Source organism: Mustela nivalis (assembly GCF_964662115.1).
Source record: "Mustela nivalis genome assembly, chromosome: 3".
In the NCBI taxonomy this organism is placed as follows: Eukaryota; Metazoa; Chordata; class Mammalia; order Carnivora; family Mustelidae; genus Mustela; species Mustela nivalis.
Window position 1 is genome coordinate 135,615,460 of NC_139022.1, and position 27,637 is coordinate 135,643,096.

Sequence of the window (27,637 nt, forward strand, 5' to 3'; positions counted from 1 at the left end):
CACGGGAGCTGGCGGGCACTTCCTCAGGAAAGAAGAAACAGTGTTACATCTGTCTTTTCCCAGGCTCTCCTGCCAGCTATGGAAGGACCTCACTCATGGTAGTTTTAGATGGTTACTGGATGCAGCTGGTACAGAGTGGGAAAAAACTGGTTTTACTTGATTTTTAAAAACCATATGAATTTACTTTTAAGTTAATATTTTACATAATATTAATAATATTATGTAATATTAGTTTTAAGCATATGTGTATCTAAATTAATAAATTAAGTATTTAATTTAAGCATAGTTTTTAAGTTTTAAGCATATGTGTATCTAAATTAATAAATTAAGTATTTGATTAATTGAACCATATCCTTAGGTATTTATAGACAAGTTGGCAAAAAAATGGGTGATAGTTGCCTTACATTAGATTTTGTTTCTTAAACTAATAAAGAAATTCAGATAAGATGCAGGGTCCCTGAGGTTTGACTCGTACTTTGAATAGAGCACTCACATAACCAGCCAGTGAGGAAGGTGCTATTATACTTCTACATGTGAGGAACTTAAGGCCTGGGGAGATGAAACACCTTCATCCAAGGGATCCAAGGTCCCTCTGCTCAAAAATGGCAGAGCCCAGAGTGGAATCCAGGGTTGGCTCCCCCAGAACCAGGCAGCTCTGAGACCTCCAGGGAGTCTGCACCTCTCCTGTTTAATCTTTCTAAAAGCCTGGTCCTGACCCTGTTACGGTCTTCTGCCAAGCCCCCCTATCAGCACCTGTCTTGTCTGCAGAACAAACCGTACCCTCCCCCACCCCGGCTTGCAAACAAGGCTCTCTGCTACCTGTTCCTCTGTTCTCGGTCGCCTCCGGCCCTCTCTACATGCCCTGTACTCAGGCTGTGGAAGCCGCTGAGAACATGTCATTCGTTCACTTTTCTGCTCCGTGGAGCACCTTGCCTTTCTTTCCATCAGTAATACAGCCGTACTAACTCACTTCCTCCCTTTCCTTCTTTCATTCATTCATTTACACATGGCCTAGTCACTGGTCAGCCTTGCTCTAAAACCCTGTTGGAAAAACTGGACTAGAAACTCGCTGCCGAGCGTGGACCCAATGACCCAAGTCTATAGCTGGGGGAAGGTGCTGGGATGTGCTGGCCAACCCGCCAGGCAGCCTCCCTGTCTGCTCTGTCCTTCCACATCCAAGCCTGAGCTCTCTCTGTACAAGACCCCGCGTATTCATCACAGCCACAGTTTTCACCCTTGGGAACGTCAGAATCACCTGGAAAGCTGGCTAAAATAGACTGCCGGTCCCTACCCTTAGGGTGTCTAACGCAGCAGGTCTGGGGTGGAGCCTGAGAATTTGCATTTCTAACAAGTTCTCAGATGCTGAGATACTGCTGGTCTGGGGCCCACACTCTGAGCACCAGGACATACTGGAATAGTGACAGCCTCCCTCGAGATAAAGGTACTAGTGAGTTCACACAGATAGCCCTGTGAGCTTGGGATTACTAGTGCCCTTACAGATGTGAATATACAGCTTCAGCAGAAAGGGCAACGGAGACGTCCAAGGGCTCACTGAGAGTTCGCTCCAGAGCTGGGCCTGGAGCCGAGGCTTTGGCCTGTGTCTCGTCAGCCTCCATGCTCTTTCCGCTCCTGTCTTTCCTGCCTTCCTGCACCTGTAGCCCCATCACATCAGCTGCAACAGTGCCAACATTAATAGCTACGGTTTACTAAGCATTTATTATGTGCCAAGCCCTGAGCTAAGTTTAACACCGTTTGACTAACATGATGTTAACTCCTATACTATGAAGTAAGGATTATTCTATCCCCATCTGATAGCTACGAAGCTACGTCCAGAGAGGTTAGGTCACTTCCCCAAGGCTACACAGTGACTAGCTGATCGTGCCTGCACCAGAACCCAGAAGGCATGACTCTGCGCGCCAGGTACTTAATCCCACGGTGTGGTAACACAAGGGTTCTGATGGGAGCAGCTATCACTTACTGAATGCCTCCTTTCCGCCTGGCTCTAGGCCAGATAAATATTCCATGCCATTTAGTTCTTACAGCAAAGCTCTGAAGAAGCTGCTCTCGCCATTTTTAGTGATGAAAGAGGCGTGGAGAGACAGGTGTGTACTGGTTGCTTAGCCATGTACGACAGACGGCCTCGGGCCTCTGAGCCACGTCTCTGGAGGAATGGGGGAATTCGCAGGCCCCCGCAGACAGAGATGTTCATGGGATTTCAAAGGGCCTGCTCAGAGACATGAGCAGAATGCTCTCCCTGCTTCCAGGAGGCGGCTCTTAGGCTGGGAACCTGTGGCTGGCAGGGGTAATGTGCAGCCAGCATGCTCCCGGCATCCCTGGGTAACCCACTGAAGCAAAGAGCTAGCGCTGGGGGCCCGGCAGTGACACTGCAGCTGGTCCGAGTCAGAGGGGCTGGAAGGGGGAGGGGAGAGAGATAGGGAAAGGTGCTGGCATGCGGGTGCTTGGATGGCGGTCCCGGATTGCCTTCTGCCTCTTGGACTGGTCTCTGGAACTCATTTCTCCCTCCTGGGCGGCACCTGAACTCCCCTGGGGGCTGGACCTGACTTCCGGGCGCTGCCTGTAACAGTGGCCTCTCTCTAGGTGGGCCGCCTTTCCTCCACTCTCCCACGACGGGGAGTGACGTGAGCCCGGGGCTCTTCAGGATCAGGACACCTGGGATCTAGCCGAAGTTACCCTGGCCCAGTCACTGGACCACTAAAGACGTTGGGTCACAACATCGACTGTAACCAGTTTCTGGGGGTGCTCCTACTTTCTTTCCACACTCTTCCATTTAATCCTCCTGATGCTGCTGTGAGTTTTACAGAAGGAAAACCTGAGCATTTTCTTCTTGAAAATTTGCCCCAAATCTGCAGCCTGGGACTGGGTTGGGCTTTGACAGCTATATCCAACAGAGCAAAGCCAGGCCCTCTGACGGTCCTGCCTCTACTCAAACGTGATGGGTTTCCCTCTCCAACAAGGCTGTCTCCCGTCTCCTCATGTGGCATTCCTTTACTCCCTTGCTAACATGAGCCTGCCCCAGGGGAGCCTCAGGATGTACCTGTCTCTCAATCCTATAGGGTAGTGGCTGCTGCCTCTGCCTTCTTGAGCCCCGCTCCTGAGCTCAGGGCGTTCAGTCCTTTCCTGGGGTCTCCTCACTGTCACTGCCTTCCCTGGAGTCCTGCCTCAGTGGGAACCCTCATCCCTGAACTTGCAAATGGCCCAGACACAGCAGTGGGGTCTATATGGTGAAAGGGTGCTGGGAGGGCTGAAAAACTAACATTTTTTTCCTTCTTAGTTTAAAAAAAAAAAACAAAAAAACACAACTTAATTTTTTCCTGATTATAGAAGTGATAAGTACTTATGATGAACATATTCACTGTTACAGAAACACATCAGTAGAAGGGGATGGCCGCATCTGGAGCTCTCCTACCCCTGATGCCGTGAGGGACAGGAACCCTTCATGGCTCTGTGGGTCAGAGCCAGGCTGCGTCTGAGTCCAACAAGCAGGGCTGGCCTCCCCATTCCAGCTGTGTGATTCTGTGGAAGTGACTTAACTTGAGTCTCAGTGTCCTCGTCTACAAAAATAAGAAAATCAGAGCAGCACCCTGGGTGTTATCATGGAGGCTTAACGACAGTGTGTGAACAGTGCTGTGCAGGGAGCCCCACACTTTTCTAGTGTGTGTGCCCAGGAAATATTACTTGGCATTGAGGAGAGTCTCTGGGTTTTTGTTTGCTGGTTTGCCTTCCTCATATTTTTAAACACTAAACATGAGATCATATTCCATATATACTATCTTTCACTTTGGTTTAAACTTAATTTTGGAGGCATCTAACTTTTTATACTACTCCATTGTTTAGGTGTGTTCTAACTTACTTATACCTGTAGGATGTACATTTGGGTCATTTTCCATCGTTCCCTATTGTTAAGTAAGGTCTCAATAAATAGCTTCTACCTAAATCTTTGCTCATCCTTGTAGCTGTCTCTCTTGTACAAACTCCTGGGTATGGAATTTTAGGTCAAAGAATGTGCTTGCTTTGGCATGGAACAGATTTTGCCAAATTGCTATTCCCACGAGCTATCCACTTACCATGTTGCAAAGCCCTCCTCTCTCCTACAGGCTCGTACATATTGTCCTGCGGATACTTCCTTTCTCCTGGATCTCAGAGTTGAAGACAGCCTAACCGTGGCCTCCCAGAGATACTGGGCTGTCCTCCTTCTGGCTCATCCTACTGCTACTACTTCTACCAAGCCAGCCCTGTACCTGTGTAAGTCCAAGGGCTTTCCCCACGGCATCTTATTGGATTCTATCTCGTGGGATAGGAAGCAAAGTTATAACAGCACTGTGGGGGAAGTGAGGGCCAGAGAGGTCAAGCAATTGGTTTAGGGCCCCCAGATGGATGGATGGAGAGCCAAGATGAGAAGCCAGTGCCCTGCCTTCTTGCTGAGTACCCTTCCCACCATATCACTGTTACCCAAAGATGGTGATATAAGTCTGGGCGAAGGAAGTTTTGTCAGATATAAATTGATGCCACTCAGTTATTTAAAATACCTAATATGGGCCAGACACTGGGTCTAGAGATAACCGCCAGGGAGCTCACAGTCCAGTGGGGAAGACAGGCCACCCCTTGGGTCATGTCAGAGTGAGGAATCCAGAGCCAAGCCAGGACTGACGTTGGGGTGGACCCTAGCCAGTACAGGGAGCTCAGGTATGGCTGCATGTGGGCTGGCCAGACTAAGGAAAGGCGTTTCAAGAAGTGTGAACAGTTTGCTTCCAAAGATGACTTGACATATGAGCACAGAGCTTGTGAGTAGTTCCATATGGCTGGACACACACATCTGTGTGGACATCTGTGGTTTGCTCTGCCCCACATCCATTCTCCTTCTAGATGGAGTCCCTGGACTCTCCTCTGGGGAATCGGCCCAACCCCACTTTCCTGTCTCCAGGATGGGCAAGGAACCAGCAGGCCAGTGAGACTCAACTTGGGGACTTCTGCAGGAATGATGGGAAAGACAAACTCTCTTTCCAGTGGGATGCTGGGTATTTCCACAAGAGAAAGCCTGCCCGGATGAAAGCAGAGTCAAGGGACTGAGAGAGATGGAGGCCAGAGGAGATGGATTAGTCCCCTGGATCCAGCCAAGCCTGAAAGGTCCGTCCTGGAATTTCCACTGTGTGAGCCAACTGATTCCGATTTTTCATTGAAATCAGATTGACTAGGAATTGGGTCATCTGTAACTAAGAGTGCAGACTAAGGCAATGGGGCAAGAGGACAGGGGGAGGTTTGATGGACAAGCAGGGGTCAGCTCACAGAGGCAGGTACAGGCAGGCTATGGAGTTCAACATTTAACCAGCCACTAGGACCAGGGAAGATTCTAACTGCAAACCTGGAGAACTTTGATCGTCTGACTGTGCCTTTTAGAAACAAAATCTCTCCTGGCTGAGAGAAAGAGAGTGAGAAAAAAAAATCAATGACTCTTCCAGAAATTTCAGAGCCTTCAGAATACCTCTTCTAGGGTTTTCCCATCAGGATAGATGGCCTACCCTGGAATAGGAGCCAAAGTATTAATTCATCAGTCCCGATGGCGCATATCAATTTATCTTAATTTCTGAAAATACACTCGAGTCTTTCAGACCATTCTCTTTTCTCTGTCACCAAGAAGAAAACGGGTCTCAGCAGAGATGAAGCAGAGGGAATACCGCCCTTTCAAAACGTTCCGCTCTGGCTGAAATGGAACACCTGGCATCACAGGGAGGCGTCTCTGGCACATGAATGGGCTTTCCTGTCCCCTCAGCCTGGCGGGCAGGCCTTCCGCGGGGGCTTGGGGGACAATGCGCTGGAGATGAGCCATCACGGGCTCTGGGAACCCACACTCTCCAAGCCAGGAGAGAGAAAACTGAGGGAGGCCAGTCTCCCTTCCAGACCTGGGCGCCTCCTCATTACACAGAACACTTTCCCCTCGAGAAGAGAGACATTAATTGGATCAAATGAAACAGGAACCAGCCTCCTTCCCCCTCCCGGGTGAGAGACTTCCAATATGGCTTCATTACTGAGTCTTTTGTAAATAAACTGTGTGGAGAAAAATGCCATTTGTTCTGCTGTAATTGCCTGATGAGCATCATTAGATGGGTCTTTGAAACCCACAGAATGAAGTCTTTTTGGGTTTAGGAATTCCTTTGTGCAAAGCCTTCTCTGTTCACTCTTCTCCAGGGAGGGCGTTTCTGAACCGGGACTTCTTGACCATGGGGGTTGGTTTCTGGCCAGTGACACAATGGCTCTGTTTGACACACCGACACAAAGTTATTGAGTGCCTTGTCTATGTCAGGCAATCCTTTAGGGACCTGGGATACAGCAGTGAGTGAAACACACACACATTCCTATCGTACTGCCATTTCCATTCTGGTGAGCGCTCAGAACACAGGTGTGCCCATTTCTGGGCACACACTTGGTAGGAAACTTCATAAGTCAAGACTGTTTGCCGGATTGAGGAATTGTGAGGTTACAACTCTTTGGATTCCCTGTGTGTGGTTTCACTGTACCCATAAAGATGTGACATTTGGAAACGAGACCGCATGGCCTAGGGATATGAAACGAATGACATCTGTGCCATCACTTGCTAGGCCTGCACCCATGGCAGACATCACTAATCAATCACTGCCTTTCCTGATTAGCTTGGCTGCAGCTTTGGAATACACAGTGACACAGTGCTGGGTAGCCCCTATCCCTGAGCACATCGGAGTTGGCTGTGAGAGGAAACCTCTTTGCTATTTCTTACTTAGACTGTCATTAATTCACTTCACTGAGAGGCTGTAGAATATCCCAGTAAATTAAGAATAACCCCAGGAGCGGGGCAAAAACAGATGAAAGGGGGAAAGACTGTGGTCAACTTCACAGGCTTGTTTTCCTCTCAAGTGTCCATCTCTCCCTCTCCTGTCTCCACAAAGGCCTACGAAACGTGGCAGGTCAGAGTGCGGGCTCTGCAGTCAGGCACACCTGGGGCCAGGTCCTGGTTCCATTACTCCACCTATGTGGGGCCTTGGTCTGAGCCCCACTTCCCTGCCTGTGAAATGGGCATAATGATGACATCACTCTAGGATGCTGGGAGGATGAAATAAGCCAGCATGTGTGAAGGCCTTGGCACAGTGTCCTGTCAGCTATGAGCAGGGCCGAAACCCAGCTGTTGCACATCAGAGGGGACACAGACCTGTTTGCAGCTGGCGTCCACTCTGACTGGTTGGTGCTTGGACCCAACCAGGTTGGTGCTGTTAAATACTTCGACTATCAGCCCTGGACACGACTGTTAGTTTAGGGGCCAGGCCCCTTACGGAGACAGCTCAGAACTCCGGAGGTAGAACAAACACAGATTGCCCTTCAAACCAAAATAATGTGGCAGAATTCCAGGTTGTTTTCTTGCTAAGGAAGGGTTTACGTTCCCCAGTTCTGAACGGCTCAAGCAGTAGTGCGTGCAGTGACAGTAATGATGTTGAGAATGAAAACAGACTTTGGGATGTTGTTCAGGAGCACCCAACCAGCATGGTCACATTTAGTTTTCTGCTCGGCCCCGCGAGGATTCAAATATCATTAAGCTCATTTTGTGGAAGCAGAAACTGAAGCTCGGAGAGGTGAGCCTTCCTTATCCAAGATCACACAGCTGGTCGGAAGAGGCAGAGCTGGGATGTGACCCCATCACCGAAGTCTCAGTCACTGAGACAACGGTCTCTTGCATAAAAAGTTGGGGCCCAAGCTGGGGGCGGGGGGCGCATGGGGGTTGTGTTTTCCCAACAATGCTGCTACTGGCCATCCCCTGTGGGTGGGGATATGCCCTCCCAGGGCTCCCGGGGATGTTAGCAGCAGGCCCTGGCCGGCCCCAAGGGCACAGAATAAGCTAACCCTTTCCTCAGAGGGGCCAAGCCTCTCTTCTTCACCTGACTCAATGTGGAATCCCACAAGTGAAGGAGAGAAAGTGGCCCTAGAAGTGTGGGTAGCTAACTAGTAACCACCATTTCCCTATTACCATGGTCCAAGCTTCTAAAGCACATGGGTTGGTGTAGGGTAAATGTTTATTCGCTGAATCTTTTTTTTTTTTTTAAACATTTGTTGTTGTTGTTTAATTATTTTAGACAGAATATGTGCATGCACCCCCCCATGTAAGGGAGCAGGGGGAGGAGGAGAAGGCGAGCGGGGAAAGAATCTCGAGCAGATTCCCCGCTGAGCGCAGAGCCAGATGTGGGGCTTGACTGCTGGGCCCAGGGAACATGACCTGAGGCCAAACCAAGGGTCGGACGCTTAACCAACTGAGCCACCCAGGCGCCCCTCACTGGTTCTTTAAAAAATTCTACCAATTCTTGCTGGTTGTGTCCCCAGGTTGTATGTTAAGCACTTCTAAGATATTACCTCATTCAATCTTCACAACAGGTCTGTACGGTAGGTAGTATCATTACTCTCTTATTTCAGATGAGGAAAGAAAGCTAATGGAACTTGGCCCAAATCACTCCTGAGAAGTGGAGCTGGGATCTGAAACCACACTGAGAAGTGGAGTTGGGATCTGAAACCACAGTTTTCTAAGTCCACAACTTGGGCTCTTGACCACGACTGGTCTCTACGGCCCACTCCAGCAGTGATGGATACAAAAAGGAAAACCTGAGAGGTGTGGCCAGGAAGCACTCAGGCCACCTCAGGGTCTGGGAGGCCAGAAGACATCCTCAGAGCACAGGACTCCCTTAAACCTGTGTATCCTGCTTGTCCTGGTTTCTGTTCCCACAGCTGGTTCGCTGTGTGTCTCACTGGGAGACATGATACCATCCTCACTGGAAGTGAGACCTGTCTTACTCTAACGCTGCTGTCCTAAGAAGTGGCCAGTGTAAGAGCCGTGGTTAAGGCTGGTCTATGGCACCCCAGGTCCACTATCACACACAACAAGGAGTGGCCCATGGCCCCCGACTTCTTCACTTGAGCAATAGGAGCTGCCTGAGGGTCCAGGCTTTCCAGGCTCAGGACAGATGCCGAGGGGTGCGGCAGGGAGAAGGGGGCATCCAAGAAGGCGGCTCACCTTGAATGAGATTTCATACTGCTCCCCTCCCCAGATCTCCAGGCCTGGGTCATACCCGCCCAGTTCCCAGAACCATTTTCGATCCACAGCGAACAGTCCACCGGCCATCACGGGAGACCTGTCAGGGAAGAAGAGTGTGGTGTGAAAACCAAACGCCCCAGCCGCGTGCTCTGAGTGTGAGCGGACACTGCTGCTCCCCCGGGATGGTGTTGGCACACTGCCCTGTGAGCGCAGCCCACATGTCTAGTGGGGAATCCAAGGCCCTTCCAAGGGAGGGCTCAGGCTGTCTTCTATCTTGGCCGTAACAACCCTTCTTAAATGCTACCTTTTAACGGAACTGATCCAAAGCTTCTTTCAGCCCTTATTTGCAAGAGGAAATCATAGGAACGTGGGCCTTGCAGCTTCATTGGCCATGCCTCTCTGGTTCTCCCATGCATTCAGTTGTCTCAATCAGGTCCCTCCAAGCCTGTCTGGGTGTGGAATCTCTTAGAGAGAAGACAAAAACACAGCTTGCTGGGCCCTACTCCAGACCTATGAAGCAGTCCCTGGGGGATGAAGCCTAGGACTGTGTGTTTTCAGACAGGTTCCTTGGGTGATTTTCAGTCAGCTCAGCACTGGACATCTATTCTGCTGAGAGTTTGCAGAAGAAGACACAGTCTCTGTTCTCTCTGTTAAATTGGGATACAGCTAACTGCACACATTCACTGCCTCATTGCTCTAATCACTGAGTGCCAGCTGAGTTGTAGGTGCTGGGGGAATGTGGAGGTAAATCAGAGTTGACCTGGGACTTCAGGGGATGCTAGTATGGGTGGGCAGCCTCGTCAGGATAGTAAGATCCAGAAGATCGGTGCGGGGTAACAAGGGCCTCTGGCAGGTGCAGAGAGCACTATGGGAACACCAAAGGAGGGACTGTCTGCTTCCAGATCTTGGGAGGTGAGGAGGGGGGCTGGGGCAAGAGTCAAGGAAGGGTGCTTGCGGGGTGGCATTCGAGGTGGGTTTGGACAAGTGGGAAGTGAAGAGAGAAGAAGGAACCCTGGAGAGGAAAACCCCAGGAGCAGGAGCACAGGGATGATAAATTGGGGCACCATGGGCAACAAGACGTCAGCATGGCATCATGCCAAGCCCAAGGGGGATGCCAGACTGCAGCCCGCCTGCATCCCCCCCAGTGTGTCTCACAGGCCTGGTCCTTGGGAGGGCTACCAGTATTTGCTGAGGGAAGATCTCTCAGAGTTGCCATGTCCTTGTCAGGCTCCACTGAAAAACTCCAAACCCTCAGACCAGATAACATTCCAGCAGCAACTTCCCACCACCTCCTGGCCTTGGGAACTGCAAGCTCATGGAAATTGGGCTGATTGAAAAAGAACGTAGCTAACCCACATGCCTCCCAAGCTTCCCTTAGCAGGTGAGCCTTGACAGCAGAGGAGGGACTCGTTTCAAAGAAGAGCCCCTTGAATATTCACTGAGGGCTCAAATGTGGCAGGTGCTTGCCTGAACTAATTTTTTAATAAGACGGCTACTCCTCGTGTTGACCTCCTGAGATAGGCCTTGTCCTTCTCACCCTGCTGATGCATATAGAAACCAGAGCACAGACAGGTAACTTGCTCAAGGCTTCACAGCTACCAAGAAGGTTTTGAATCTTGAATCTTTGCCAGAACTCACACCCCTCAGGGCCACAAAACAATTCTTCCTGTCAGGCAGGAGCCATTAAGAGGCAGGTGATGCGTGACCAGGACAGGGGATCGGGGTCGGGAAGCCAGTCCTCCAGCTTCCTCTCTCCTTTACCTTTGGTGGGATCTGAGACAAAGCGTTTAACCACTTAACCCTGTGTCGCCTGGTACAGCAGCCACAGGCCATGTGCAGCTGCCAAACACCTGGAATGTGGCTACTCTGAACTGAGATGTGTTGGAAGCGTAAGATACGCCCTGGATTTCCAAGACTTAGTGTGAAAAAAAAATAGGGAAGGCCTCATTAATAAATTCAGGGGTGCCCGGCTGGCTTAGTCAGTGGGACTGCAACTCTTGACCTTGGGTTTGAGAGTTTGAACTCCATGCCGGGTGTGAGATGACTTAAAAAGAAAATCTTAAAAAAAAAAACAAACCCAATTTTGAAGTGTGGGTCACATGTTAAAATGAGACTATTCTAGGTATACTGGGTTATGCAGAGTATATTACAAAAATGAATCTTAGCTGCTTCTCTTTACCTTTTTTATGTGGTCACTAGGAAATTTGAAAGTACTTTTGCAGCTCGCATTATATACGGACAGTGCTGACTGCACACCTCTGGGCTGGTCTGCCCATCTACACAATGAATGCGTAGCTGTGTTTCCAAGCTCGCATTGCCATTATATTTCTGAAAGTACCCAGTATTATGAAAAATAAGGTGTCTAGTATCAACTTTCCTTTGTCTCCTGCAGGTTGTGCGGTTTGGGGTTTTCTTGGCAGGAGCCGCAAACACCCGGCCTTGGAGGGGCAGGGAATGTTTTGGAGCCTTGTGGTTCACGGGAAATCAAACCCAAGACTCTGTACAGGGAAATCAGCCTGGGTGGAAACCAGGGTCAGAGGCCAAGGAGCTGCTGTGGAACCGGGAGGATATTAGCCTTAAGGCATTTAGATGCCGGAGGCTCGCCTCCAGAGGGAGGCCTCCCCTCCCGCTGTGTTCAGCAACAATGACAACAACTCTGTGTTTAGTGTCTACCACCCGCTTTCCCGACATCATCTCCGACTCTCACAAAACTCTATTCCTAGCCGCCCTTTCAGATGGAGAAATCTGAAATTCAGAAATGCTACCTTCTCCGCTCAAGGGCAGGCACTAAGTGGACGAGGCTCGGTTCCAGCAGGGGCTGCCACCAAAGCCTGGGTCCTTTAAACATCATCCTACTGCCCTGTGCCTACAGACTGCCTGCTGGCTGGCCCCGTGGAGGGGTGTGCAGAAAATGACCCGGATTTTTCCAGTGGCCTCCCCCTGGGTTTTGTCCAAGTACAGTTACAGAAAAGACACTTCTGGAAAGAATCAGGATACAACAGGTGGAGAGTCGCTGAGGAAGCATCTAGGCCAATGGCTCTCAACTGTGGCTGCACACCAGCATCCCCTGGGGCTTTAAGGAGCATGGATACTGAATCCCAGCCCCAGAATCCAGTGCAACTGGGCTTGGGGGTGGCTGGTGGGTTTTGTTTGTTTGTTTGTTTGACAAACTCCCCAGGTGACACCAGTGTGCAACCAGGGTTGAGCGCCACTGCCCTAGGGCAGGCCTGATGCCTACTGGGAGACACGGGGGAGAGCCCCAGAGGAAACCAGAGGTGGTCTCTGCCACTAAGCAGCTGTGGGGAATGGACTTACTCTTTCCTCATCCTGCACTGAGAAGATGAACATGCGAGACCCATCTTTACACACATTTCAAATGTAGGGCCTACAAGTCAGCTTACAGTACGAGTGCAAGCCAAAAGGGGTTCTGGTCACCCCGAAAAGTCTGTTTTCTGTAGCCCATGTCACCTTGGGCATGTCTCATGTCCTCTGTGAGCAGCAGGGTCTGCATCAGGCAAAGGTGGAGAACCGTACCCCACCCAGGGCACCTTGGTGAAGATTGTATGTGGACAAGTAATGACCCCCTTCTCAGATGGGAAGCATGAGGCACAGGGAAGCTGGGGTTCACTGGGGTTAAACTGTGCTTAAGCAGGTGTGGTACACAGGATAATGGTCCCCAAAGAAGCCAATGCCAACCTCCTGGAATCCTGGAATACGTCACATTTGCAAAAAGACTTCGCAAATATAATTAGGTGAAGGATCTGAGATGGGGAGATTGTCCTGGTGGTCCCAGTGCAATCACAGGGGTCCTCGGACATGAAAGGAGGGCCAGAGTGAGAGAAGGGGATGTGATGATGAAAGATGGATGGAGGAGGGAGAAGGAGTGGGAGGGGGGAGGGATTGAGAGGGAGGGGTGGGGGGAAGGGGGAGAGAGGGAGACTTGGAGGTGTTACGCTGCTGACTTTGAAGATGGAGAAAGGAACCAAGAGCCAAAGGAGTGAGCAGCCTCTAGAAACTAGGAAGTGCAAGCAAATGGATTCCTCCTTAGAGCATCCAAAGGGGACACAGCCCTGCCAATATGGTGACTTTAGCTTAGGAAGACTCCTTTTCAGACATCTGAGCTCCAGAACTTTAAGAGAATAAATATGTGTTGTTTTAGTAAGTCAGTAAATCTGTGATCATTTATAATTAGGAAACTAATACAGCCAGGAAGCTGGGTATTGGCTTTCCACAGGTTTTTCCACACCTCCAGCAGGGGAGCCAGAGTGGCCCACAGGACAGCACAGGACAGGCGCCTGAGAGGCCCTGGCTCTAATTCTGGTCTGGCTGCTAACTTACTGTGTAAGTCAGCTGCACCCTCCCTCCCTGGGGCCTCAGTCTCCCCATCTGCAAGGGGCTGTAGTCTATTACCTAGTGGTCCCCTTGGCTTTCACATTCTAGGATATTACAGGTCCACTCCACACACTCCAAACTTCTACCATGGGACAAGCTGCGATTTCCCGAACACTTCCCTAATCTTTCCGAGAGGGTGTAACTAAAGGATGGGAGACCCGGCTCCAGAGGCAGACAGACCTGCGTGCGAATCTAGCCTTGACCCACTTGAGCTGGGAAAGCTGCCTCACCCCCTAGAGCCTTTGTGCCCCCGCTTGGACAAGATGGAGAATAATTCTGACTACCTGTGGTTGTGGGGGGTTAAAGAGGACCTGCACACAACGTGCTCAGCACTCAGCTGGCACTTAGCAAGGGTTCAGCCTGTGCTGCTGGTGCTGCTGACAGGGATTACGATTGTGCACTAGACTTAAGGGACAAAGCCACTGGGCTCACCCCTATGGGCCGTCTGGCCAACCACAGACATGGACAAAGAAGAGGTGGCCAGCTGGGAGCTCCCTGAGCTGAGGCTCTGGGACAGGCTGGGAGGGGCTGCGCTTCCTGTTGGGGATGTCGGCCCTGTCCCCATGCTCCATACTCTTGGGAGAGGGGGTGATCCTGAGTTGGGTGTGTTGGGAAGGGGTCACCGGGTCAGCCACTGGGACCAGCCTGGGTCGCTTGTACTTACTCAAATGGGTCGCTGGGGTCAGCTTTCTGCAGTTCTGGAGGAATTGGGATCCGCTTATAGTACATCTCCCAGTCAAAAGCGCCCCGCATGGCATCCCCCGCCTGTGTTTCGTACCGGAAGTCATCGTGGTCAATCACGTCAATCATCGGGCACACGATGGTCTTGCGGTTCCGAGCGATACGGTCTGAAGAAGCCAAGAGATCCCCGTTAGGGAGGCGGGACCCCACTCTGCAGCTTACTCACATTTTTAATGTGCCCTGAGTGAATTCTCTGAACACTGGAATTTGAGAATCCCAAGAAGGGAGAGCACAGGCTTTAAGGAAGATGGGCCAGGCCTCCCATCCCAGCCGTGCTGCCCGTGAGCCACATAAATAATGTCTCTGAGCCCCAGTGTTCTTTGTGAAACAGGGAGAAGGGGCTCCGAGTCTCAGGTGGCTGAGTACCAGACACCGTGACAGCTAGAGGTGCTCAGCACGGTCGCCTGTAATGGTCAGCACTATGGTGGAGAGAGGCTCATTTTCTTCAGGGAGACCTCCTGTCCTAGCCTGTCAGGCTCTACCTTGCAGGTCCTAACCTTGACTTGTGGCCCAAAGTAGTTAGGCATCCTGGCACGTGTTGCTGAGAGCTTCTCAGAACTTCGTAGCTATGGTCGGTGGCTGAGTGGCCCTCCCTGTGAGAGTTCAGCTCAATTCTTCCAATGGTGGCAACTACTGAAGAGGGAATGGGCTATGTCATGAGTCCCTCATGACCTGACACGTGCAAGTGGGGCCTGGCAGACCTCTGCTCTGCAGGAATTCTCTAGGCTAGGGGATTCAAGATGGCGGGTGGGCTCCCTAACTGGATGGCCTTTCATGGTCCCCTTTCAGTCAGGAAGAAGCTGATTCACTCTGCTCAACCTACCAACCAGAATTTTAAGCTTTGGTTGGCTTTGTTCTTCAATGTTCCTTCTGCGAAGAAGCTGGGGTATGCCAGCGATCGGGGAAGATGATCTGCCATAAGGGGCAAATGGGCTGTGCTTAGGGGCCTGTCTTGGGCCAGCAGTCAAGTTCAAGGCTTGGAGAGTGGACCCTGGTAGGGCCAGTGGAGGCTGGCAGCTGCCTAGGGTTCAGGCTTCATCAAACAGAGTTTTCTTGCCTTTTTCTAAGCTGCAAGACACGATCCATAGGTGGTTCATGAAACTGATTCAGTGTATCTGTAAAATGAACCAAATAAGAATACTGACTGTCAGGGTGCATTCCAAGTGAAAAATAACTTCTTCAGGAAAAGTGTTTTAATCCTGCTGCATGGGTGTGTGTTTGAGTACCGGATTGAGATGTCCAGTGTATTTCTAACTGTGGCCCATGATCAAAACAGATTGAGAAATGCTCCTTTCAGCAGCGTGTCCTCTGGCTGCCAGTGCCAGTGCACCCACGCGGTTTACAAGCCCGCCAGGGCTGCCCCTGCCCCAGCTGCACTGAATCAGAATCTCTGGGGGTGGAGCCTGCGTCTGCCTGGTGAATGGGCTCCCGAGTGATGCTTAGTGAAGTCGAAGAAACTTCTCCAAGGAAAGATCTAGAGAAGTGCTTCCCTTCCCAATTATTCAGGGCCGTGCAGGGGATTTCACTCCTATGGAGGCTCTGGGCCCAGGACACAGGGCTCTGCTGGAGGTTGACTGATTGTGGGAGGTGGTAGGTCAAGGGTGGCATCGGACAGACAGCATTCTGGGGTGCTGCACTCGCTGGGGGACAGAATGCCCAGGTCCAGACCCTGAAGTCATCACCTATGCACAGCAGTACCTTGATAGTTATCTGATGCCTCTGAACCTTGGTTTCCATGCCGACAAAATGGAGAACGACAACACTAGTCTCCTGGGGTCCCTGTGAAGACCGAGTGGGACAGTGGGGCCAACATGCTCAAGCCAGCCTCTCACACACGCGCACATCCCATCAGCACGCTGCATACATGGTCTGTGACCAGGCTTGCGGAAAGAAGCTCAGAAGCTGGGCATCTCCCTCGTTCTCTTGGTGCTTTAGTTCTCTCATTTGTTGTATGTGGATAATAATGCCTGGCCTGTCTGCTTTACCCCATACCCATCAAATTCAAATGTGGCTGTGTCGTTAAAAAGCTAAGGGACTAGCAGAGCCATGTGGATGATGATGATCATGATGATGATGATGACGATGAGGAGGAGAGTAGTTGTGATGGAAATGAGGATCAACAGTGGCTTTCCTTTGGGGGTACTGAACCCTTCTCAGGCTCAGGAATGCCTCATTGCCACAGAAGGCAGAGTGAGCTACGCCAAGGAGGTGTTTGTTCCCGGTTTTGAGACAAAAGCCCTGATGCGCACTGTGGGCTGCTCATCTGAACAGGGACAGACTTTTACTTCTATACCACCCGTTCATGTTTCTATCGGAAAAATAAAAAATAAAAAGAGGGAGCATGTTTCTTCCATGTATTCTGCAGATTATGACAATTACCCTCATGTATTTCCATAGAAACAGAGTTAAGGGCTATTTAGGCTCCCAGTTCAGCTTCGCGCCCCACCACTTGCTTCTCTTTATGAGTCACTGGATAACCCAACAAATGGGTTCTTCTTCAGCACCGTCAATTAGGTGATTGATGGTGAGGCTTTTTTTCTTCCTCTTTCCCTTTTTCTCTTTCAGTAACGAGAGGCAGATGCAGACACCTCTTGGCTTAATTAAATAAACAGTGTACCAGAAAATTTGTGTTACATCCTTTTCCTAACCCGGTGGGATCCTGGACCCTTGGGGTCAGAAGCATGAGGTTCCACACTGATCGGTGTCAGAGAACAGATTTGCTGGATTATCCCATTAAACTGTGTGGGTTTTGCTTCCAGTTTTCACCTCTGCTTGGTGGCCTAACTAGGGCCCCTCCAAGTGTGGTCCCTGGAGCAACAGCGTGGGCACTACCTGGGAGCTGATTAGAAATGCAGCTTCTCAGGCCGTACCCCTAGATCTCCTAAGTCAGAGACTCTAGGGTGGGCCCAGCACTCCGTTTTTTTGTTTGTTTGTTTGTTTTGTTTTGTTTTGTTTTTTTAAAGATTTTTATTTATTTATTTGACAGAGAGAGATCACAAGTAGGCAGAGAGGCAGGCGTAGAGAGAGGAGGAAGCAGGCTCCCCACTGAGCAGGGAGCCTGACTTGGGGCTCGATCCCAGGACCCTGGGATCATGACCTGAGCTGAAGGCAAAGGCTTTAACCCACTGAACCACCCAGGCACCCCTAGCGCTCTGTTTTAAGGAGTCTTTCAGGTGATTCTGATGCAGGCTCACGTTGACCCTAAACTTTAGTCCCCTTTGGTCCCCAGCTCTCTGTTGTGGACAGCATACCCACCCATGTGTTAGGAGTTCAGCTTCTCTCTATATTGACAACTCTTCTCTGATTTGCCTCTGTCCCTGTCCCTCACCTGATTCCCGGTCTCAATGGGTCATTTCCTCCATGCCCTCCTGTTAGCTCCAGCTCACGGCCTTCAGTGAATCTGAGCTCTGCAGAACTCAGACCTCTCCCTCAGCCAGCTATGAGGCACCTCACCGCCCAGAATCCAAACCTCATGCCTCCCTTCTGTCTGCAAGGCTGTGGTGGATGGCTGCTGGATCGTGCTACTCTGTCCACAGCCCTTCTCTGATAGCTGACAGAAACTCTCCAGAGAGGAAAGGAGTTTAGGGAAGGCAGTGTGGTGTTGTGAGAGTGGACAGACTTTGGGGCCAGACAGATGGTGACTTTGACACTTACGACCCTAAGGGAACAATACTGAGTCACCCGGTATATCTGAAACTCAAATTCTTCTACAATTCTGACCTGGCATGGTTTTGTGAGGACTGGAGATAATGCTTACAAGTTTCCTGGCTTGGTAGCAGTACTGTGAAGGTTAACTATTCTAAGTTGCTAGGATAATGTCCCCTACAGTTTGGTTCCTACCATAGACAGCCTTGGCTTGCTTTCCAATAAAGCTTGAAGTGATCTGGGGGAAGCAATCATGTAAGTAGATGTTAGTGTGCTGTAGTCACTTCCCCTCTCAGCTTTCTTCTCTATAAAATGAAGGGACAGGGCTTGAGTGAATTTTTAAGGTTTCTTTGGGCATTCCTGCATCCTGGGGGCACCTGAGCTGGCTGGCTGCATCTCAAGCAGCCAAGGGAAGCTGTGTGGACGATCCCTGCAGAAAGCTGGGGCTACCTAGCCTTGGGAGGCCACTTACCGAGCAAGGGGGGGAGCCAGTTGACATTGGCCTCACAGTGTGAATCTAAGAATGTGATCACATCTCCCGTTGCTGCCGAGGCCCCCAGCATTCGGGTCCTTATCAGCCCTTCCCGTTTCTTGGTTCGAAGAATCCTCACACTGGGGAAAAGAGCCATGTAGTCTTCAAGTGGCTTCTTCAGGTGCTCTGTGAGAGGGACAGAAGGGGACAGACAGGTAAAAACAGCTGCTTAGTGACCATTCTTGCCACCCCTCCCTTACGTGTGCCTGTACTTTAGAGTTTAGACGCAGCTTTCCCGCTGGGTGCCTCGTTGGCCCTTACACGCAGGATCAACACCTGTACGCCCTACATGGGAAAACTGAAGCCAAAAGTGGTCCAGGGACAGTGTTGGGCCTGGAACACACAGAGCTCGTTTCTATGAGAGGGTGCGCAGCATGACTGGGACCTAGTCCCTCTCTTTCCGGAAACAGTACTCCGAAGTTGCTTTGTGAAACTGCCACCCCTTCTTCTTAGGAGCAGCTCACTCCAACTTCTGGAGCCGAAAGGGCAGGAGCATGTGGCACGGGCCCAACCAATCAGGGCCTTTCATTTCCTTGCCTACAGTGTAATTGGTTCAGGGATAGCCACGTGACTCCAGTAGCTTCAAATAATGAACACTTGAGAATTTTTTTTTTTTTTTTGGTACCATGGAAAAATGCGTTTTACTAGAGTTGTTAAGTTGGTTGGCCATAAATCTGGAGGTGCTGTTGACAGCTTTGGCAAATGAGGTGATGAGAGGTGGGAAGCGGGGTTCCTGCTGGGACTGAAGTAAGTGTAAGAAGAGTAGAGATGGAAATGATCCTGATGGCAGTTTTGATTCCCCAGATTCCCCTGTGCTCCCGGCAGGCTGACTCCTACATGATCTTACTACATGTGAAACAAATTTCTCTTTTTGCTTATTCTAATGTAGGCTGGGTTTCTGCCTTCTGCTTGGTAAAGTTGTTCTAAATATATCTGGAAGGTAGTTTCTTTTTACTAAAAGTCCCAGACTTAACACTGGTGTCTCTTGATTTTTTTTTTTTTTAATTTTTAAATTTTTAATTAACATATAATGTATTATTAGCCTCAGGGGTACAGGTCTGTGAATCGCCAGGTTTACTCACCCAACCAGACTCTCCATACCCCCGGCTCCCCAGCAACCCTCAGTTTGTTTAGTGAGATTAAGAGTCTCTTATGGCTTGTCTCCCTCCTGATCCCATCTTGTTTCATTTTTTCCTTCCCTAACCCCCAAATCCCCCATGTTGCCTCTCAAATTCTTCATATGAGGGAGATCATATGATAATTGTCTTTCTCTGATTGACTTATTTTGCTCAGCATAATACCCTCTAGTTCCATCCACATCGTTCCAAGTGGTAAGAGTTCATTTCTTTTGATGGCTGCATAGTATTCCATTGTGTGTGTGTCTGTGTATCTGTGTATCCCACATCCATTCATCTGTTGATGGACATCTAGGCTCTTTCCATAGTTTGGCTATTGTGGACATTGCCGCTATAAACATACAGGTGCACGTGCCCCTTCAGATCACTAATTTGTATCTTTAGGGTAAATACCCAGTAGTGCGATTGCTGGGTCATAGGGTAGCTCTATTTTCAACTTTTTGAAAAAACTCCATGCTGTTTTCCGGAGTGGCTGCCCCAGCTTGCATTCCCACCAACAGTGTTGGAGGGTTCCCCTTTCTCCGCATCCTTGCCAGTATCTGTCATTTCCTGACTTGTTAATTTTAGCCATTCTGACTGGTGTGAGGTAGTACTTCAACGTGGTTTTGATTTATAGTTCCCTGATGCCGAGAGATGTTGAGCACTTTTTCCTGTGTCTGTTGGCCATCTGTATGTCTTCTTTGCAGAAATGTCTGTTCATGTCCTCTGCCCATATCTTGATTGGATTCTTTGTTCTTGGGTATCACTCTTAATGATGAAATACTAAATGCTTTTTATCCTATGGTCAGGATAAAGACTGTATACTCTCTCACCACTTCCATTCAACACTGTACTAGAATTCCTAGCCAGTGGAACTGGCAAGACAAAGAAATAAAAGGCATAAAGATTGGGAAGAAAAAGGATACAGTATCTTTATTATAGATGACAGGAAAATTCTAGGAAATCTACAAAGAAGCTAGAACTAATAGGTTCACTTAGCAGGATATCAGGATACAGGTCAACTCTTAAAGAATTAATTGTGTTCCTATGTACTGGCAGATTAAAAAAAGCAACTGGAAAATGCAATTAAAAATGAATACCATTGCAATTTGCAATTAAATGAAAAGAAGTAAAAACTGCACACTTTGAAAGCTGTAAAGCACTGTTGAAACATATAAAAGACTAAAATAAATGGAAAGATAGTCCCTGCTCATGGATTGGATGACTTAATATTGTTAAGATGGCAATACCTCCCATATTGAGCTAAAGATTCAATGAGCTAAAAAAATCACAACTGAATGCTTTGCAAAAATTGGCAATTGACAAGCTGTATCCTAAAATTTATGGAACAGATCAAGGGATTCAGGATGGCTAAAGCAATCTTTCAATTATTTATACATGAACATCCATAGCAACACTATTCACAACAGTCAAATGGTGGAAAGAATCCAAGCTTCCATCAACTCATGAGTGGATAAAAAACTATGAAATATATCCATGCAATAGAATATTACTCAACCATAAAAAAGGAATGAAGTACTGATACAGGGTACAATGCAGATGTACCTCAAAATGATACACCAAGTAACAGATGCCAGACACAGAAGGTCACATATTATATCATTCTACTTGTATGAAATTCCAGGATAGGTAAATCCATAAAGATCACAAGCAGATCAGTGATTACCAGAGACTGGGGCAGAAGGAGAAATGGGGAGTGACTACTTAATGGCTATGGGGTTTCCTTCTGATCAATCATACTATAACTAGGTGATGGTTGCACAACACTGTGAATGTACTAAATGCCAATGAACTGCATCCTTTAACATGGTTAATTTTATGTTATGTGAATTTTACCTCAATTTAAAAAAAATGGTTAAAAGATCTGAATAGGCACTTCTCCAAAGATGATACACAAATGACCAATAATCATACGAAGAGAAGTTCAACATCCTTATTCATCAGGAAAATGAAAATCAAAACCGCAATGAGATACCACTTCACATCCACTAGGATGGCTATCATGAAATAGTCAGATAATAAATGTAGACTGCGAATAAGAATCTTCATATACTGCTGGAGAGAATGTAAAATGGTGCAGGCACTTTGGAAAAGAGTCTGGCAGTTCCTCAAGCAGTTAAGCAAAGTTACCATATAACCCAGCAATTCCACTCCTAGGTAAATACCCAAGAGAAATGGAAACACATGCCCACCCAAAAATTTGTCCTCTGATGTTCACAGCAGCAATATTCAAAACAGCCTCAAAGTGGAAGTCATCCAAATATCCATCAGCTGATGAATGGATAAACAAATATATCCATACAATGGAATACTATTCAGCAATAAAAAAGGAAAGAGCTGTTGCAATAATACTGATGATTGTGAATCTTAAAAACAGTATGCTGGGTTGAAGCAGTCAGAAACATAAGTCCAGATACTATATAATTCTATTTATGTGAAATTTATAGAAAAGCAAAATTATAAGGACAGAAAGAAAGTTAGCAGTTGTCTGGGGCTAGGTGGGGAGTGGGGACTGCAAACAGACACAAGGGAGCTTTCTGGAGTGATGAAAACATCTAAAACTGGATTATAGTGATAGTTTCACAACTGGGTAAGTTCACCTAAGAACACACTGAACTGAACACTTAAAATGGGTGATTTTTACATTATGTAAATTGTATCTGGTTAAGGCTGTTAAATAAAAAAAAATGTATTTCTATGTACTGGCAAAGAACAATTGGGAAGCACAATAAAAATACCCTTTATAAAAGAGCTTCCTATAGTTAAAGACCCAAATAAATGGAGACATAAATCATACATATAGATTGGAAGACTCCATATTGTTAAAGAGTCAATTCTCTTCCAATTTGTCTATAGATTGAATGCAATCCCAATAAAATCACTGCAGGTTTTGAAACTGACAACTTGCAAAGAACCTAGTATAGTGAAAACAATCTCGAAAAAGAACAAAGTTGAAGGACTCACACTGATTTCAAAATGTATTATAAAGTCAAAATAACAACACAGTGTAGTACTGGCAAGGGATAAACAAAAGTGTCAATAGAATAGAATAGAGAGGCCAGAAGTGGACCTAATATATATATATATATATATATATATATATATATATATATATATCGTTGACTGATTTTTGACAAGGCCACCAAGGCAAATTCAATGAGATATTATAGAATTTTCAAAAATGTGAAACGAAACAAACGAGCAAAGAAAAAAAAAAGAGAGAAAGACAAACCAAGAAACAGACTGAACTGCAGAGAACAAACTGCTGGTTACCTGAGGGAAGGTGGGCGGGGGGAAGGGGTGCAGAGACAGGGGAAACAGGTGATGCGGAGGAAGAGTTCACTTACAATGAGCAACGAGTCATGTATAGAATTGCTCATCACTGTATTGTATTCCTGGAACTAACAGAATACTGTATGATAACTCTACTGGAATGGAAATAAAAAACTTTAAAAAAATAAGACATGTGCTAGCATAAGTGGTAGACACATGAAAAAAGACAAACCTCAACCCCTACCTCATACCATACACAAAAATAATTTTAGATGGATGGCCGGTTTAAACATAAAGTCTAAAGCTATAAAGCTTCTTGAAGAAAACCTAGGAGATTATCGTTGTGAACTTGGGGTAGGGAAAGATTTCTTAGGATATAAAAAGCACTAGCCCATAAAAGAAAAAAAAAAACTGATAAACTGGACTTGATTAAGAACTTGATCTTCAAAAGATACCAGTAACAAAATGACAAGGCAGGCAACAGTCTGGGAGAAAATATTCGTAAGACACGTACCCGACAAAGGACTTGTATCCAGAATTTGTAATGAATTCTGACAAAATCAATCATAAAAAGATGACCAATGTAAAACTGGGCAAAAAAACGTTGAAATATTTTCACAAAAATACATTTCACAAAAGAACTGACATACAAATGGCCTATAAGTATATGAAAATCATGACCCAAATTAAAAGCCTGAGATGCCATTCCCTATACATTCCCCAGATGACAAAAAGGAAAAATGGGAAAAATATCAGTTTCTGGGGAAGAGGTGAACCATTGGAACTCACTCCTTGCTGGAAGAAATATAAAGTGTGCAACCACTTTGAAGAGCTGTTTGATTCTTTCTCATAAAAGTAAATGGGCACTACGTTTGTATCTTTAGGGTAAATACCCAATAGTGCAATTGCTGGGTCATAGGGTAGCTCTATTTTCAACATTCTGAGGAACCTCCATGCTGTTTTCCAGAGTGGCTGCACCAGACCTGTACCCCTGGGGATAAAAATATATGTTTATAAAAAATAAAAAATTAAAAAAAAAAAAAAGTAAATGGGCAGGTGTCCTCTATCAGCTATTCTATTTACAGTTATTCACCCAAGAGAAACAAAACATACCCCCTCCCCCCAAATGAGAGTGCTTCATAGTAGTTTTATTTATAGTAGCACCAACTAGAAACAACCTAAATGTCACCAACAGGTGAAGGGATACACAGGTCATGGTAGAGTCATACAATAGATTCTACACTCAGCAAAAAAGAGCAGACTTTTGATATATCCAACCCCATGGATGAATTGCAGAATTATTATGTTGAACCAAAGAAGCCAGATACAAAAAAACTTAATGTATGATTCATCTGAAGTTCATCAACAGCCAAAATAATCTTTGAGGATGGAATTAAGAGCAGTGTGCCTTGAGGTATAGGGACTGGCTGGAAGGAGCATGGGGGAAATTTCTGGGGTGAGACAATTTCTGTACCTTGACTGGGGTGTTGGCTTCTTAGGTGTACATACCTGTTATGCCTCATGGAATTGTGTACTTAACACAGCTGTGCATTTTTTCATTATTTGCAATTTTTACCTCAATTAAAAAAATATTGGTCTATCACACTTAACACCCAAAAAACAAATACTCTAGTTAAGAAATGGGCTGAAGACATGAATAGACATTTTGCCAGAGAGGACATCGAGATGGCCAACACACACATAAAAAAAGATACTCAACATCATCACTCAACGTCAGGGAAGTAGAAATCAAAACCATGGTAAACTACCACCTCCGACCTGTCAGAATGGCTAAAATTAACAATACAAGAAAAGAGAGGTGTTGGCAGGGATGAGGAGAAAGGGGAACCCTCTTGCCCTGCTGGTGGGAATGCAAATTGGTACAGTCCCTCTGGAAAGTAGTATGGAGGGTCCTCATAAAGTTAAAAATAGAACTATCCTATGATCCAGCGATTGCACTGCTAGGTATATTTATCCAAAGGATATAAAAATACAGATTCGAAGGGACACATGCACCCTGATGTGTACAGCAGCATTATCAACAACAACCAAACTACGGAGAGAGCCCGAACGTCCACTGACTGATGAATGGATAAAGAAGACATGGTATATACACAGTGGAATATTATTCAGCCATCAAAACGAATGTTGTCATTTGCAACGATGTGGGTGGAACTAGACAGTATTATGTTAAGTGAAATAAGTTAGGGAAAGACAAATACCCTATGATTTCACTCATGTGTGGAATTTAAGAAACAAAACAGATGAACATATGGGAGGGGGAAAAGAGGAGAGAGGGAAACAAACCATAAGACTTAAAGATGGACAACAAACTGCGGGTTGATGCAAGGAGGTGGCTGGGGGATAGGCTGGATGGCTGATGGGCATTAAGGAGGACACTTGCTATGATGAGCTCTGGGTGTTGTACGTTAAGTGCTGAATCACAGAGCTCTCCTCCTGAAACCAGTATTGCAGTGTGTTGACTAATTAGAATTTAAATGAAAATCTGAAGGAAAACAAATACTGGTCAAAACACATACTTGTTCTCTCTCTGGCTCGGCTGGGAAAGTTGGAGCTGACCGGGAATCAGGAGAACTGGGCTGTGCTCCCATGCCCAGCACAGTGGGCCCGTCCTTGATTTCCTCTGGGCCTGAATCAGGGTTTGCATCAGAAGGTCTTGCAGGGCCCTGGACCCAGACCTCACATAAGCCCAGTTCGCACGTGACCAGAGCTACTGGGTGATCCCCTTCCCTAACCCAGGCCCCAAATCCTGCTCTAAATTCACTCCATCCGGGGTTAGGGCTGGAAGGGCCTTCTAAAGTCCGGGGTGCGTCGAATCAGCAGGTGGGCTGGCTGCAAACGCAGCTGTGCTGGGCACCATCCCAGGGCTTTGACTTGCTGAGCCCGGGGCAGTAAGTGATTCTGATGCACAGCCAGGCCTGCAAACTAACAGAGTGGTTCTGTTTCTTTATTTTATAAAAAAGATTTTATTTATTAGCTTGAGAGAGAGCGAGAGCATGAGCAGGGGGAGCGGGGAGGGAGAGGGAGAAACTGACTCCCTGTTGAGCAGGCAGTCCAACTAGGGCTTGATCCCAGGACGCCAAGATCATGACCTGAGTTGAAGGCAGACACTTAACCAATTGGACCACCCAGGAGCCCCTCGGTCTCTTTATTTTAGAGACAGAAAGCTGAGGTCCAGAGAAGGGAAGGAACCTTCCTCTGACATATACTTAAAAACAGGCCTGATTTCAAACCAGAATCCCCTGGCTGCCAGAACTCAATGACCCTTTTTTTTTTTCCTAACCCCATAAAGAAATGAATCACTTTCACTGTTACGTAAGGCAGATTATAATCTGCAAAGGAACTTCACACATTTGATCCCCTCTTGCTTCTTAAAATCATACTCTGGATCGTGCTTCTGTCCCCTTGACTGGGTGAGAAAACAGATGCTCAGAGAAGCTAAGAAACTTGCCTGACGTTGTATAGCCAGTAAATCACTGGTTTTCTATAGAAACATGATGCTTTCCCCCTTCTCGTGTTTCCCCAAGTTCTCACAATCACATATTACAATTTTTGCCAGTTCCACTACCCTACTACAATTTATTTAGTTTAAAAATCAACTCACCTTTTTATTTTTTAGTTTTTTTTTTTTAAGCTCTTATTTAGTTGAGAGTGAGAGCGAACAAGAGAACGAGTTGGGGAAGGGGCAGAGGAAGCAGCAGACTCCCCGCAGAGCAGGGAGCCTGACATGGGACTTGATCCCAGGACTCTGGGCTCAGGACCTGAGCTGAAGGCAGACGCTTAACCGACTCAGTCACCCGGGCACCCTCAACTCACCTTTGTAAATTAAGCATTTTTATTGAATTGCATTTATTTTAAAGAGAAACAAACACCATAAATGGGAAATTGGTACTATTTGTGAAAAAGAGCTAATAAATAAAAAGTCCAAATAAAAGCAAAACAGTGTGACTCGATTTTAGCCAGAACCTCCTGCTTCCCCACAACTAGGAGCTTATGGTCTGTCCTCTCTCTTTGTTAAGAAGGGAGATACGGGCAACCAACCGAGACTCTCCATCCGAGGTAATCAGAAGAAATGGATGCGAGCTGAAAAGAAAATGTTCTCGCCACATGATTCAGCGCGGCCTAATGCAAAGTCTCTGAACCAATGGGGATCATCTCAGGTGCCACTTAAAACCATTTTTGCCACGGAACACTCAAGACGCTGCCTTGGTCCCTTGATGTAAGTCTCCCCTTTGCCATGGAACACTCAGGATGCTGCCTTGGTCCCTTGATGTAAGTCTCCAGAAACTTCCAAGACCTGAAGTGTGTTTTGTGTTGCAGCGCCTGGTGCCTTGCAGGTCGGAGCAATTACACAATACGCAGAGAAAAGATTATCTACACGTACACAAGTGTGCTGGAAGGCTGAAAAATACTCCAGGTCGCCTTCTCGCTTGCTCGCCAAGATTAATATGGCGCCTCCTGCCCTCTACCACTTCGCTTTGGAACAGCGACTCTGTAGAAAGCAGAAATCAATTTGCCCTAATTGAGGGACTAAATCTTTCCAAAAGAGACTTTCTTGGGCAGTGAAACAAGATAGCAAGAGGCATGATCACGCTCCAGATATGCTGCTGTTCGGGCAGGAACACTAGCTTGAAAGAAAAAGGAAAAAAAAAAAATCCATAGTCATTGTCTGTGACCAGCGCTGCTTCTTGGCTGATCATTAAAACGAGGATGAGATAATCTCCTTCACCCACACACCACTACTCCCATCAGAGGGTGAAATACTACCCTGTCCGGCTCTAATCATCGAGGGCCTGGCTTGGGCAGAGCCCCGTCGCTAAATCACCCTGAACG

At 47.4% G+C, this 27,637-nt stretch overlaps 1 protein-coding gene across 1 annotated transcript in view; it reads right to left on the minus strand.

The window, feature by feature from the left end:
• Nucleotides 1–27,637, minus strand: part of GALNT10 (polypeptide N-acetylgalactosaminyltransferase 10) — a 213,910-nt gene that overhangs the window by 25,599 nt on the left and 160,674 nt on the right. Inside the window, exons 5-7 of the mRNA XM_082725139.1 lie at nt 18,315–18,500; nt 14,121–14,304; nt 9,044–9,161 (exon numbers count right to left, since the gene is read on the minus strand). Of these exons, the coding sequence (XP_082581265.1) occupies nt 9,044–9,161; nt 14,121–14,304; nt 18,315–18,500 (488 nt within the window). The remainder of the gene's footprint in view (nt 1–9,043; nt 9,162–14,120; nt 14,305–18,314; nt 18,501–27,637) is intronic.